The sequence below is a fragment of the Bos taurus genome, chromosome 6, assembly GCF_002263795.3.
Source record: "Bos taurus isolate L1 Dominette 01449 registration number 42190680 breed Hereford chromosome 6, ARS-UCD2.0, whole genome shotgun sequence".
Classification (NCBI taxonomy): Eukaryota; Metazoa; Chordata; class Mammalia; order Artiodactyla; family Bovidae; genus Bos; species Bos taurus.
In genome coordinates this window covers 30,308,220-30,322,759 of record NC_037333.1, presented here as the reverse complement: position 1 = coordinate 30,322,759, position 14,540 = coordinate 30,308,220, and the positions used below count along the sequence as shown (strand labels likewise).

The 14,540-nt window shown below is 33.4% G+C and overlaps 1 protein-coding gene across 7 annotated transcripts in view; it reads left to right on the top strand.

The window, feature by feature from the left end:
- The window catches only part of SMARCAD1 (SWI/SNF-related, matrix-associated actin-dependent regulator of chromatin, subfamily a, containing DEAD/H box 1), a 90,705-nt gene extending 76,202 nt beyond the window's left edge, over positions 1–14,503 (top strand). For 6 of the 7 annotated variants that reach the window (XM_010805997.4, XM_010805996.4, XM_024993246.2 and 3 more), the window contains 13 exons: positions 2,190–2,289; positions 3,694–3,753; positions 3,858–3,933; positions 4,916–5,051; positions 5,609–5,746; positions 6,909–7,004; positions 7,099–7,216; positions 7,426–7,547; positions 8,241–8,429; positions 9,017–9,135; positions 9,968–10,150; positions 11,255–11,364; positions 12,735–14,492. In XM_010805997.4, the coding sequence (XP_010804299.1) occupies positions 2,190–2,289; positions 3,694–3,753; positions 3,858–3,933; positions 4,916–5,051; positions 5,609–5,746; positions 6,909–7,004; positions 7,099–7,216; positions 7,426–7,547; positions 8,241–8,429; positions 9,017–9,135; positions 9,968–10,150; positions 11,255–11,364; positions 12,735–12,796 (1,509 nt within the window). In that variant the 3' untranslated portion in view covers positions 12,797–14,492. Of the gene's footprint in view, positions 1–2,189; positions 2,290–3,693; positions 3,754–3,857; positions 3,934–4,915; positions 5,052–5,608; positions 5,747–6,908; positions 7,005–7,098; positions 7,217–7,419; positions 7,548–8,240; positions 8,430–9,016; positions 9,136–9,967; positions 10,151–11,254; positions 11,365–12,734 lie in introns of all 7 variants that reach the window. The other variant, NM_001205432.1, reaches the window with a different exon arrangement.
- Positions 14,504–14,540: the final 37 nt, after the last annotated feature.

The following is a 14,540-nucleotide window of genomic DNA, read 5'->3' as shown; positions in this document are numbered from 1 at the left end:
TGAATCCTGTTCAGTGGAGAAAATATTTATTGAATATATATGTATTAAGTTGTGGTGGGGGTGGTGTTCACTCTCTTCAATCACGTCCGACTGTTTGTGACCCCATGGACTGCAGCACGCAGGCTTCCCTGTCCTTCACTATTTCTTGGAATTTGCTCAAACTCATGTCTGTCGAGTCAGGGATGCCATCCAACCATCTGATCCTCTGTCTTCAATCTTGCCTAGCATCAGGGTCTTTTCCAGTGAGTCAGCTCTTTTACACTGTGTAGAATTTCAAAATAAAAACAAAGATAATAATCTTTGTCCTCTATTTCGCTTCTAGTAAAATAATCGTCAGTATTTTAAGACAATTCCTACATGTACCTCATACTTTTGTTAAAACATAGAAGTGATTTAGAATAGTGAATAATATATGCGGGATTTAAAAATAATTAGAAGTTATATATAGTATATAGAATAGTACAATTGTGGAAACTGGACTTGGAAATCAAGTCTGGGTTCTGGGTCTACATTTGTCTTTCATGGGCCGCCTAACCTTTACCAAATGACCTAATCTCTCAAGACTGAAGTTAATAAAGCATAAGTAATTCCTATATCATTTATATTTGGTATCGATGAGATATATTATGTGGAACTGTTTTTGTATCCTGTAAAGTACAATATTTATGATAAGGTAGTGTCTGCTAGGGCTTCCCTAACAAAATATTAAAGACAGGGAGACTTAAACAACAGAAATTTCTCTTAGTTCTGGAGACTGGAAGTCTAAAATCGAAGTATTGGCAGGTTTGGTTTCACCAGAGGCTACCGTCTTGGTTTATAGATAGACACATTGCTGTGTCCTCACATGGCTTTTCCTGTGGGCACATTCAGTCTCTTCTTAAAGATTAGGGTTGGGCCCTTACCCTTATGACTCTATATTTAACTTATCTCTTTAAAGGCTTTATCTCCAAAAATCTTAACATTGGGAGTTAGGACTCAACATGTAAATTTGGGGTTGGGAGCAATTCAGTTCCTAACAGTTGGCAATGTTTAGCTCTCCTGAGGAGCTGTTCTTCCTCTAGCTTTTTTTTGGAGAAGGAAATAGCAAACCACTCCAGTACTGTTGCCTGGAAAATCCCATAGCTGGAGGAGCCTGGTAGGCTACAGTCCATGGGGTCAGTCGGACACGATTGAGCGACTTCACTTTCACTTTCCATTTTCATGCATTGGAGAAGGAAATGGCAACCCACTCCAGTGTTCTTGCCTGGAGAATCCCAGGGACGGGGGAGCCTGGTAGGCTGCCGTCTATGGGGTCGCACAGAGTCCGACACGACTGAAGCGACTTAGCAACAGCAGCCTTTTTTTAATATAATACTTCATTGATGTGCATACAAATGTTCAACTTAGTGACTTTTTACATGTATGTACACCCACGTGATTGCCTCTCGATCAACATTTCCATCATCCCAGAAAGTTGCATTATGCTCCTTTTCAGTCATAAACACCACCGTTATTCTGACACCTATCACAGTACAATAATTTTTTTTCTGATTTCTGAACTTTGTATGAATAGATCCATACAACATATACTGTTTAAATAGTTTCTGGTTCATTTGGTACATAATAACATTACTAAGATTAATCCATGCTCTTCCATGTATTAGTGGTTTGGTGGTGGTGGTTGCTTTTTACCCACTCTCCTGGCAGTTTAGATTATTTCCAGGGTGTGGTTATTATAATAAGAGTGCATCAGTATTCTTACCCAAGATTTTTCATAGACATATGCTCTCATATCTCTTGAATATATTCTTAGGAGTAAAATTGCTAAGTAATAGGATGGGTATATATTCAACTCCAGTTACTCAATGGAACGCTGTTTCTATCAATCCAGTATGTATTAAATGGTGGCTTTATATTAACAGTTACCAAAATTATATTCTTTATATGCAAGCAGAGGTCTTTCATATTAGTGTGTATCACATATTAACAAGCAGTTAAAATACATCCCACTCTTTAAGTTGTAGTATCACTTGGAGAATGTGATCTGTTTTTTGGTTATTGAGAACTAAGAATATAGTAGAGTTACATTGTGGGGAATCATAAATAAATAAAACCAGAAATATTCTTTTTTCTTTCATTTTCCCAGTATTTATTAGAGTCTTTTGTTTGATTTTACATTTAATATGTTTTCTTTTAAACTTTTATTTTAGGGCCTGGGAAAAACTATTCAAGCTATTGCATTTCTGGCTTACCTCTATCAGGAGGGTAATAAAGGTCCTCATTTGATTGTTGTTCCAGCATCAACTATAGGTTTGTAATACTGTGGACAATTTTACTTGACTAAATAGTGTTTTATATGAAGGGAAGAAAAACTGTGTGTGTGTGTGTGATTTCTTAGTTTGTGGAGGTGGATGTTCATTTTTGTGGTTTCCTTATAACTTTTCTCCCTTTGCATATGTGTGTTATTATACTGGAAGTCTTTTTAAAGAAAATAACTCAGTATAAGTAAGTTATTCAGCTTATAAATTATTACAGATCAAATATCATTTGAAAAGATTGTTTTCGTAATACTTTTAAATTGTTTCATGAGTAATTAATTTAAGGGAAGCTAAGTGAGCTCAACATTCAGAAAACAAAGATCATGGCTTCCGGTCCCATCACTTCATGGGAAATAGATGGGGAAACAGTGGAAACAGTGTCAGACTTTATTTTTCTGGGCTCCAAAATCACTGCAGATGGTGACTGCAGCCATGAAATTAAAAGACGCTTACTCCTTGGAAGGAAAGTTATGACCAACCTAAATAGCATATGACCAACCTAGTAAAGCAGAGACATTACTTTGCCAACAAAAGTTCATCTAGTCAAGGCTATGGTTTTTCCTGTGGTCATGTATGGATGTGAGAGTTGGACTGTGAAGAAGGCTGAGCACTGAAGAATTGATGCTTTTGAACCGTGGTGTTGGAGAAGACTCTTGAGAGTCCCTTGGATTGCAAGGAGATCCAACCAGTCCATTCTGAAGGAGATCAGCCCTGGGATTTCTTTGGAAGGAATGATGCCAAAGCTGAAACTCCAGTACTTTGGCCACCTCATGCGAAGAGTTAACTCATTGGAAAAGACTCTGATGCTGGGAGGGATTGGGGGCAAGAGGAGAAGGGGACGACAGAGGATGAGATGGCTGGATGGCATCACTGACTCAATGGATGTGAGTTTGAGTGAACTCCGGGAGTTGGTGATAGACAGGGAGGCCTGGCGTGCTGCGATTCATGGAGTCGCAAAGAGTCGGACATGACTGAGCGACTGATCTGATCTGATCTGATCTGAAGTGATTTAAACTTATAATTAAACATTTATTAAGTGAGAAATATGCAATTCATCCCAATTCAAATTACTGTTTCATTCTTTTTCAATTCATTGTAGACTGGAGTCAGAGAATGTATGTATGAACGTACCCCACCCCCCAAAAAAAAGAAACGTCAAAATTAGAAATTAATAATCATCTGTAAATATAATGATTGGGCTTCTGCTCTTTATTTTGATGCCACCTGAAAATCACAGGGATAAAATTGTGAAGAGTCTGTGATTTTTCAAAATCATCTTCTGTTACTTTTTAAAAGAAGAATTTCCTGGTGGAACTTGTTAGACCTTAGTGTTCATTTCATTGCACACATATATCCTATTGTAGCAGATGCAAGTAATATCTCTTTTGTCTCATAGATAACTGGTTAAGAGAAGTTAATTTATGGTGCCCCACTTTAAAGGTGCTCTGTTACTATGGTAAGAGTATGTCATTATTCTCTTAACTTTGGAAATTTCTTTAAAATCTTAACATACAGTTAAGTACAATAAATCAATTTGTCTGTTTCATCTTTAAATTCTAGGTTCTCAAGAAGAACGTAAACAGATTAGATACAACATTCATAGTAGATATGAAGAATACAATGTAATCGTGACCACGTAAGTATTGAGAAAAAAAAATTGGAAGAAAAAAATGTATAGCCACCAAATCTTTTTTAAAAATGTTTTTAAAATAGTAGTAAAATGAAATAAAATTTATGCTAAGGACTATGAAACAAAAGTAATATAATGAGTTATGTTGAAGATTTATGCATTTTTCAGTTTGGTGTGTAGTACCATAATAACACTTTTTAATTAATTCTGTAGGAGACCATGATTAAAAGAATTCATCCAGAATTCATCTTTTCTTAATAAAAGAGACTCCATTTTCATATATAGTCTTGTACTGCTAGCTGCTATTAATTGTTATTTCTTGGATTCACTCTACCAGTTTAATATAATGAACAACTAAGCACAGAACATTATGTTCTTAACAGAAATGTCTTAGCTTCATGTTTGTTTGTTTTTTTTTCCCTACTGCTTCTTAAGATGTAACAGTTCATAAAGCAAAGTGTGTGATAATTGCAGATCACATATAAATTGTACCCAAATTGGCCTCTTCTAGATGTGTAGAGGTTGTCTAATTACAACACATAAATTGTCTTTTAACTGCATATTGCAGCTTTTGTAACTTGGTTACATGTGCATCATCCTCCCTGGTAGCTCAGATGGTAAAGTATCTGCCTGCAGTGCAGGGAACCTGGGTTCGATCCCTAAATCAGGAAGGTCCACTGGAGAAAGGAATAGCTACCCACCCTAGTATTCTTGCTTGGAGAATTCCATGGACAGAGGAGTCTGGCAGGCTATAGTCCATCGGGTCGCAAAGAGTCAGACACAACTGAGTGACTAACATATACACACTTACATGTACATCAGTAATTATTGGATATAAGTGCATCAGTACTTATTTGAGTACCAGCTATGTTAGGTACTAGCTATTAAAAATATATAAATAAAAATAATTTTTTGAAACATTAATCTCACATGAGTTCATGCTTTTAAAGGTTTATTCTTAGAGACTGATTTTTTCTTTTGGTGACAGGTATAACTGTGCCATCAGCAGTTCTGATGATCGTAGTCTGTTTCGTCGGCTGAAACTGAATTATGCAATTTTTGATGAGGGCCATATGCTGAAGAATATGGGCTCCATCCGCTACCAGCACCTTATGACAATTAATGTAAGAGAATGTTCTCTGAATTTTTCCAAGTATGATAAAATTTTAGATTTTGTGTGTGTGTGTGTGTGTATGGTATCTTAAATTAGGGATCAGTAAACTTTTTCTGTATAGGACCAGATAAGTAACTTTTCATGCTCCATGAGCCATTCTACTATGGCTCCATGAGCCATAGCTACTATCACTTGTTTTTTGCTTTTTATTTTTTTTAAACCCTTTAAAAATGTAAAAACCATTCTTAGCTCATGAGCTTCAGTTTGCCAACCTTTGTACTATAGGATAAACTTTATGGATATCAGGTGTAATCTATCTTCTTTCATTGCTTCATAGAAAAGTAATGTGGGAACATGAGTTAGCCACTTATAAACTATTTTATATATTCTACCTTTAAGTACAATAGATGATAATTTTTTAGAATTACTTATCTTTCATCACAGAATATTTTATTACTAATAATGATTTTAATTTTTTTCTCCTCCACTGAGGGAGATAACCAAAAAGTATATAAATATTTTTTTCTTTTAAGGCAACACTAATCTAAACTTTATCTTTGTTCATAGGCAAATAACCGTCTGCTGCTCACAGGCACACCTGTGCAAAATAACCTGTTAGAACTCATGTCGCTGTTGAATTTTGTTATGCCACATATGTTCAGTAGTAGCACCAGTGAAATACGAAGAATGTTTTCTTCTAAGACAGTAAGCATAAATTCATATTTTTTTCTCAAATGTCTTACTTTGTGTTTTATCTGGACCATTTTTTAATTTTGTCTTTTTTCTTGTTTTCATCAGAGATGTGTGCTTATGAAATAAGTTTAAGTGGTTGATATCCCTGTATTTGGATGAGTTGGGAAGTCAGCCAAAATACAATGGGAAATAAACTGGAGGCTTCTATAATCATTGTCTGAAAGTTTTGGTTTTTAATATCCTGATTTTCTGAATCATCATTTCAAATTAGTGGATAGCTCAGATATTTAATATGTGGAGAAAGTTTGATCATGTCATCTTCTTTTTTAAAATTAGATAAATTAGCATTTTTTTTAATAGGTAAACTATAAAGCCAGGCAAGATAGAATATCCCAAAAATTCATATACTGGGAGATATGTTTTGCATTAACACTCCATAAAAGTCACAATAAAGAAATCTTATTTAGAAGAAAATATGGTTAATTTTTTCCCTGTTACTTAGAAAAAGTGAGAGTGTAGTTTTCAGGAACTCTGATTTTCCAGCACAACAATGTTTATATAGGTTCTTGACACTCTCCCAAATCACATGTATTTTACGAGAATTTTCTGATAATCTTCTACTGCCAGCTGCCTTTCTAATTTCACTAATGTAGTCCCTCCCACTTGGTGGTCTTAGCAGATCATAGGATATGGAGGATTCCTTTAAAATCTTAGAATAAAAATCCTCTTCTCCAAAATTAACAGGTTTTGGCTAGGAACTACCCTATTTCTGTAGACTAATTATTTGCATCACCTGCACTAGCTTTCTTTGGGGGCCATTTTCCACAAATAGATAACAAACAAGTTTCTACTTCTCTCTCTCTTTACCTCCACCCAAACTCCCTTAAATACATACACATCTTTTTAAGAGAGTTATCTGTGTGATCAGTAATGACTCCTCAGTTAATAACTTCTGAACAGTGTCCTAGTGCAGTTCAGTTTCATTACCTCTGGAGAGTACCTGATTTGTCACAACACCTGCAAGTACATGTGGAGTCTTAAGAGCCATACGTCAGCCCAGAATTCAAGTTCCGTCTAGAATGAATTGAATTTCTATGGGAAACAACTCAATGTAGTGAGGGAGAGTTTCATGTTGTATAATAACTTTAAAATGTCATGTTCTTACTTTACTTAGAAACCAGCAGATGAGCAAAGTATATATGAAAAGGAGAGAATAGCACATGCAAAACAAATTATAAAACCATTTATTCTCAGAAGAGTAAAAGAAGAGGTAACTCTTATCTGTGTATTTTTATTATGATTGGTTTTAAAATCTTTTCTACTCTTTATTTGAATGATCTGCTTAAACTGTTTTCCTTTCACAGGTTCTCAAGCAGCTGCCCCCCAAAAAAGATCGAATTGAGTTATGTGCAATGTCAGAGAAGCAGGAACAACTCTATATGAATCTCTTCAACAGATTGAAAAAGTCTATCAATAACATGGGTATAACCTTATTTTCACAATTTTATGTAAAGAATAATCCTGTACTGGGACTGTTTTTTTGTTTAATCGTATGATAGTGGGATTTGCTTTTTTTTTTTAAGTTGCAATTTGAAGAAATAGTTTTAAAACCTTTTGTTTGCATTGAGATGTATTTCAGCAAACAGCCATCAACTTGTTTTTTTTTTTTAATGTGTACTTTTGGATCACAGAAAAAAATACAGAAATGTGCAATGTCATGATGCAATTGAGAAAAATGGCCAATCATCCTTTATTACATCGCCAATATTACACAGCTGAAAAACTCAAGGAAATGTCTCAGCTTATGCTAAAGGTAAGGATTTTGTATGCTAACAGTAAGCTTTATTAGCACTATTAAGCTTTAGATTCATTGTTAGTCTAAAAGTCAGACCATTGAACCTAATAAGGGTATTAACCCTTTAACCAAATATTTAAGAAAAACATTTTTAAGACAAAGTTGAAAACAATTAGGAGACATAAGAGCCAAGAAGGACTGACAGTCTACATCAAGAGTCAGCCAACTATGACCACAAGGCCAAATATGACAGTAGCTATGTTTACAAATAACGCTTTGTTCGAACACAGCCATATGCTTTTGTATCTGTGTTTTATATTAAACTCGTGGAAAATTTTAGACATGTAAAAGTAGAGAGAATTGTGTAATGAAAGCTTCTACCTGTGTAACCTTCACCCATATTCTACAGTTATCATCTGGAAGGAGATTGCTCTCTCTTGTTTCACCTAGAATCCTCCCCAGGATTATTTTGAACCAAATTCTAGACATTATTTCAACTGTAAATATATCAGTATATTATCTCTAAAACAGTAAGAACTTATCTGTATTATAGCTAAAAAATAATTATTAATTTCCTTTGCCAAATCTGTTGCACTGAAATACCTAATGATTTAGATATTCTATCTGATCTGAACAATTGTTTTAGATTGTTCTAATCATATTATAAATTATCTTCATTTTGAGGTGTATATTGTTTTGTTTTATTTTGAGGAACCTACACATTGTGAGGCTAACCCTGACCTGATCTTTGAAGATATGGAAGTTATGACAGACTTTGAATTACATGTACTTTGTAAACAGTATCGACATATTAATAACTTCCAGTTAGACATGGACTTGATTTTAGATTCTGGAAAATTCCGAGTTTTAGGATGCATCTTGTCTGAATTGAAGCAGAAGGTACTAAAGAAGAATATTTCTCCCTTATATGTTTTCCCAATTAGTTCAGCTACTTTAAAATAGTTCTGGCATGATTTGACTTTCTTGAGGTTTTAGCCTATGTTCTGCATTCTTCTAGAAATTAATGTTTTGAGCATTTTTTGGATGTATTTGGGCATGTTTTCCTGATTACTTTTCCTCCATCTAATAGAAGTTAGTAGAATGTATTTATATTGATTTTTTAAATAATCTTGTCATTATTTCATAGGTGACATTGTATATAATTGCTTCAAAATTAGTATTTTGAAGGTACATGGTAACATAAATTAATCCTTATATGTGAGCATTAACATAAATTAATGCATAATGTTTACATGTGAAATAGATTTGTAAGATCACAATCTAATTAGTATTTTTTGTAGCTATTCCCATTAATTAGTCTTAAAAATCAATTTTAGGTCCAAAGTTTAGAAGATAATTTATATATAATCTAAAATAAGAAATTTAGCTATGATTACTTGATTATTATTGTTATTATTAAAGAGGCAGTTTTTCATTAGATAATTATTTTATTTTTATGTACCTGACTAATATATGTATTTCCACAGGGTGATAGAGTTGTATTATTTAGCCAATTTACCATGATGCTGGATATTTTAGAGGTTCTCTTAAAACATCATCAGCATAGGTACCTCAGATTAGATGGGAAGACTCAGATTTCTGAAAGGTTGGTATACTTTGGTTTCAGAAAATCTCTACCTTACTCTCAAATAAGAGTAAATGTTAGAATTTTAAATGTCTAGAGCTTTTCATAGAATTGTATATTGCTTTGAGTCTTATGTTTGGTTACTTTAGATCATTCATTACCTTAAGATGAGGAAAATTTAATTTTTGTTCTGAACCATAGTCAAATACATTTTGAAACAACTAGTAGAGTTAGATGTATGTCAGTGCTTTTCTCTTTGAAAATCATTCCAAGTCTAAAGCACATTGTCTTTAAACCAAGATTACCTTAAAATCTTTTGTTTTGAGGGTAGTTGAGTAAGTTTGGGGTTTTGGTTGTCTTAAAAGCAGTGCTTTTTCTAGTGTGTTTAAACTGCATTATATCTTTGGTTTATTTTTTTATCAGCTAGAGTAAATTTTTTTTTCCTGCATTAAGTAGGAAGAGAAGTAATGCTAAAGAGAACAAACCATTGTAGTTTTAATGGTTATAGTTTTAACCATTTTAATCTTGAAATGCATAGTTCATCAGGGATATTGTCTGTGAGTCATAACTGACTGACTCTAAGAAGGTTAAAGATCACAAAGCCGTATCAGAATTTAGAAAAGCCAAGAGTCTTTTAACAAAAGACAAAATTAGTTAGGAATTAATCAAATCTGCATAGTTAAAAGTAAGAATTATTAATAGTAGGGAGATAAATGGTGTAGAAAAGAAAAATAACTAGAGTGCCAAGAGCATATATTTACATCTTGAAGTTTATTTTCCATGTGATGTGATTGCTTTCAGTTTTCATTATAAACCTTTTTGTGATATTTAACCTAATATATTTATCTTATAGGATTCATCTAATTGATGAGTTTAATACCGATATGGATATCTTTGTCTTTCTGCTGTCAACAAAAGCTGGTGGCTTAGGAATAAACCTGACTTCAGCAAATGTTGTTATACTTCATGATATTGACTGTAATCCTTACAATGACAAACAAGCAGAAGATAGATGCCATAGAGTAGGCCAGACGAAGTGAGTGTTTGCAGTTGAAATTTATTTTTAAGTAAATGCCAATTTAATTTCTCTAGAGTATTAGAATATGATCTATCAGATGTCCTTTCTTAGTTTTTTGTTTTTATATTTTCAGCAAAGCAAGACTCCTGTGGTATTTTATACCAACAGTGTTGGATATGAACTCCACTATATAACCTATTCCTATTCTAGTAATTAAAGCAGGGAATTCCCTGGAGGTCCAGGGGTTAGGACTAGGCACGTTCACTGCCAGGAGAGCGGGTTCAATCCCTGGCTGGGGAACTAGGATCCCACAAGCTACATGGTGCAGCCTAAAAATAAAACAGAATAACCTCCCACCCCCAGTCCATATCGTTCTGCAACTAATGAAAACGAAGTCCTACCAATGGCCCAGCCCCTTTGAAAAAGATTAGTAATTGAAATAACTTCTTGTTAAGCCATGTAAGAGCCAGACACATTTGGTAATGTGATACAGTTGCTACCTTCTTACCTCATAGGAAATAGATTATGTGAGCTGTAGGTATTTTAGGTGAAGGTTAAATTAGACATTGCTCACAGGACATAAAGAGGTGAAAATACCTATAATTCAGCTCTGTTCTCAATGTAAACAGCAAACAATCAGTCTTTGTGGGGTGTTTTACTGTATTTCCAAAAGACATTGATAAGTTCATTTGTGAACCAAATATTTATTAGTACTTATTGTAGAACTAAAACCTCCTATGTAATCCTTGTACTTTACAACACTTCCATACTTTTTGTTCTAAATTAATATCTCTGGGAACCTGATAAGAAAAGCATGTTCTTTGTTAAAATGAAATACCTACCTGAACCCAGAATTGTTTGTTGTAATACAGTTATACCAGCAATTTTTATAGATACCTTTTTTCTTATCCCTTGGATCAATAAGGATGTTTGAAAGTGACATGCTCAGAAAATGTCAATCTCAAGTAGTGTGAATAAAAGAGTTTAAATTTATGGATGTATTCATTAAAACAATTTTCTAATTATTCTTACTGCATTCTTAAGCGATTTATGTATTTCATAGTTTATATATATCAAATTTTATATTAAGTAACCAATGGACATATCTTGTGTTTTCTTTAGAGAAGTACTAGTTATAAAATTAATAGGCCAAGGGACAATTGAAGAATCCATGCTAAAAATTAATCAACAGAAATTGAAACTAGAACAAGATATGACCACAGTAGATGAAGGTAAGTTTTTTATCAGCATAAAATATGGAAAGGCATCAATTTAGCAGTAGCAGGGAGTAACAAAGATGGTTTGAGTCCTTGATTGGTATGCAGATTATGGATAGCACAGGAGCACATAAGCATACTTGTGTCAAAAGTACTGCAGTAACTAAGATCATTTTGCCAGAACTGATAAAACCACTTGATTTTGAAAAATTCTGTCTCTTCCATTCTCAGTCTCTGACACAAAAATATCCCAGAAATAAAATTGGGTCCATAATTTTATCTGCAGTTTTATAATTTACTTACTATATTAGAAATATTTATGAATCCAGAACACATGGCACAATGTTAAGTTCTTAAGAACTCTAACATTTATATTAATTTCATTTTGACTAGCAAAATACTTAGAGTACAATAAAATGCACTTATTAAAAAATTGAGTAATTTCAAATTAAAGAGCAATTGGATATTAGAAACAATCATCAAATAGAACCCTCTCCATTTCCTCCATCTGTTTAAAGAGAATGATTTTTAAAGTTTTAATTTTTTATTAAAAAGGTAAATAAATCCACATAGTTCAAGATTCCTAAGATATAAAAGGGCAAATAAAAGCCTCCTTCCCACCCTATCACCCAGCTTCCTCATAAAGTTTATTTTTTATTGTATGACCAGTTATTTCTGCATCTTACTTTTTTATGTGATGTTAAATTTGGATTTCATGGACTGTTTTCAAGTCTTTGGACAAATTCATAGGCAGGCATGTCAGTGAATGTCCTGAGAGTTTATACAGTGGTTTGTCATCTTATGCATATTTTTTACTGAAAGGAGAAGAGTAGATAAAAGTATTGTCTTACATTTAGACTCTAGCTGGGGTCTGTATGAGTGACAGAGAAAGAGAGACGCCTGGATAAGTGTCTAGATACTGGGGTCTTGTTTAATTGAAATTTTCTGTAAGTCAGTGATTATCTTTGGACTGAAAATAAGTTTAGATGAAATTATTTCTTTTTGGTTGGATTTGTGAGTTTTGTCTTTATTTTCACATTCAGATTGTTATATAGATGCTTTTATTTAGTGAACCTGAGGAGTAAATACTATGTAGTCTATGAATAGGATATGATCCAGGCTATCTATATCTGTCTCTGTATATCTTTATCAAATCAGAAAGAGAAGCTGTAGACTGCTCTGCTGGCAATGTGAACATGAGCACAGGGGAAGTAGCCCTAACATTATTTGTAGGAATTTGAGAAGGTTTTTAACAGGGAGTAACACTGAATCAAACTGGGCTTTGAAAGATGATTAAGAATTCACCAAAAGTAGAGAAAATTGGAAAGAAGTATGCTTCATAAAATATTTTTATCAAACTTGTAACACCAGTTTCTGACCTGCAGGTGACGAAGGAAGTATGCCAGCAGATATAGCCACATTACTGAAAACATCAATGGGCCTGTGAAATAAGAATTGTTCATTCCTAACTGATGAGGAAATATCAACTTGGTGCACTCAAGGACATTTACATTATGATGACCATGGGGTTTATGAACATTTATAACTTTTTATAATTTCCATATTACATTTCTCATAGTATGGACAACTTTTTTGCCACTAACTGAATTCTCCAGATGCTCACATGTAAAATTTCGAAAAAAGCCACGAATATGTAGTCTTGAAGATGTTAAATAATCATTTTACAAAACAGTTTTCTGAATGGGGATTAGTTGGTGATTGTTTGTAACAAATACGCTAATGCTTTAGAAATGTCAGTATTTTTGTAATTATTTCTACCTCCAAATATATATATATATATTGTCTTTCACTGGATAATGTGTGTAGATTTTTACATGTGCCTTATTTGACAATGCTTATGTCTTGTTTTTGCTCGTCTCATTTGAAGTTTTTTTTTAATTATGTTAAAGAATGCAGCTGTATAGATTATATAGTTTTCATTTTATTGCTATTTGAAACAGATGTTCACCACTGTCAATAAGAACTCAACCTGAATTTAAAGGTAGCATTCCATATACTAACCCCCTGCCCAGGTCCTCCCAAGTACTTCTGTTAACACAAATTTGTTTGGCTAGGCACTAAGTTGTTTTCCAGTGAATAGTAACTGAAGAAGCCTTTATCTTACTCCATGAAGTAAATCCTTCTGTTCATTTCCCAACTGCACTAACTGTGCTTACTAGTCTACCTATTCTTGTGCATGTTTTCATTATTTTCCCTCTCCTGGCTTTTGCTTCTCTTGAAACTATTGCCCAGTTATTTCTGCTCCAGTTCTCTTTACATAGTAGTTTATTCCTGCCACATCAGCAAAATGTTGGTGACATTTTTCTAGTCTGGCAGAACAGATTAGCAGGCTGATTCACTTCAAAGCAGACTGAATATGACTTCATTTTAAGGCAGCATTAGGTACTGCATGGAAATAGGTCATTAACTTTGAATTCTTATCAAAATATAATTTACACTTGGCAGAATTTCCAGTACAGGACCTCCTGAAGAGAGAGCCATTCTTCAATTCCAATTCAGTGTGGGTGACAAAGTGAAATTTAGAAGTAAAGTTGTCTACTTGATATTTAAGTCTTTATTAAATCTTTCTTTAAATTTTTGCCTGTTGGTCTATATTGCTGTTTTTATTATGCATCAGTTCCTTTGTATAACTTGTGAGTTTCATGTGTTTTGTTTTATTATGTAAATATCATTATAAATAAACTTATTTATAAATCAAAGATTTGTTCATTTTTGAAGATTATACTTTCACAACATCCTGACTTTGTAAGTTTCTAGAGTAATAGAACTCTTCAGTTGAAGGCTAATGAAGCTCTTATAGTGATTCTTCAGATATTATAGACCCTGAAAACTCATGACTCAGTAGACTTACCCAGTCTTGAAAGATTGAAAAGACTCTGCAAATAGTATTACTACCTCCTTCTACATCATGGTACCCAAATCACTTATATTGTTGAGAATGTTACCTTCTAAAAATCTTAAATGGGTCCCTTGTAACTTCCTTGTATTAATGTGTCTTCAGTGATAGGCTGTTTCTTTTGTTGTTGTTTAATCCATATTTTTATGTTTAATTAAATGTAGTTGGGTTCTCCCTGTAAAGCTCTGTTATGTTTTTGGCTTAATAAAAACAATTATGATCATAAGTTGTATTACATACATTTTGTAGTAGTTTCTGTATTGAGCACAAATGG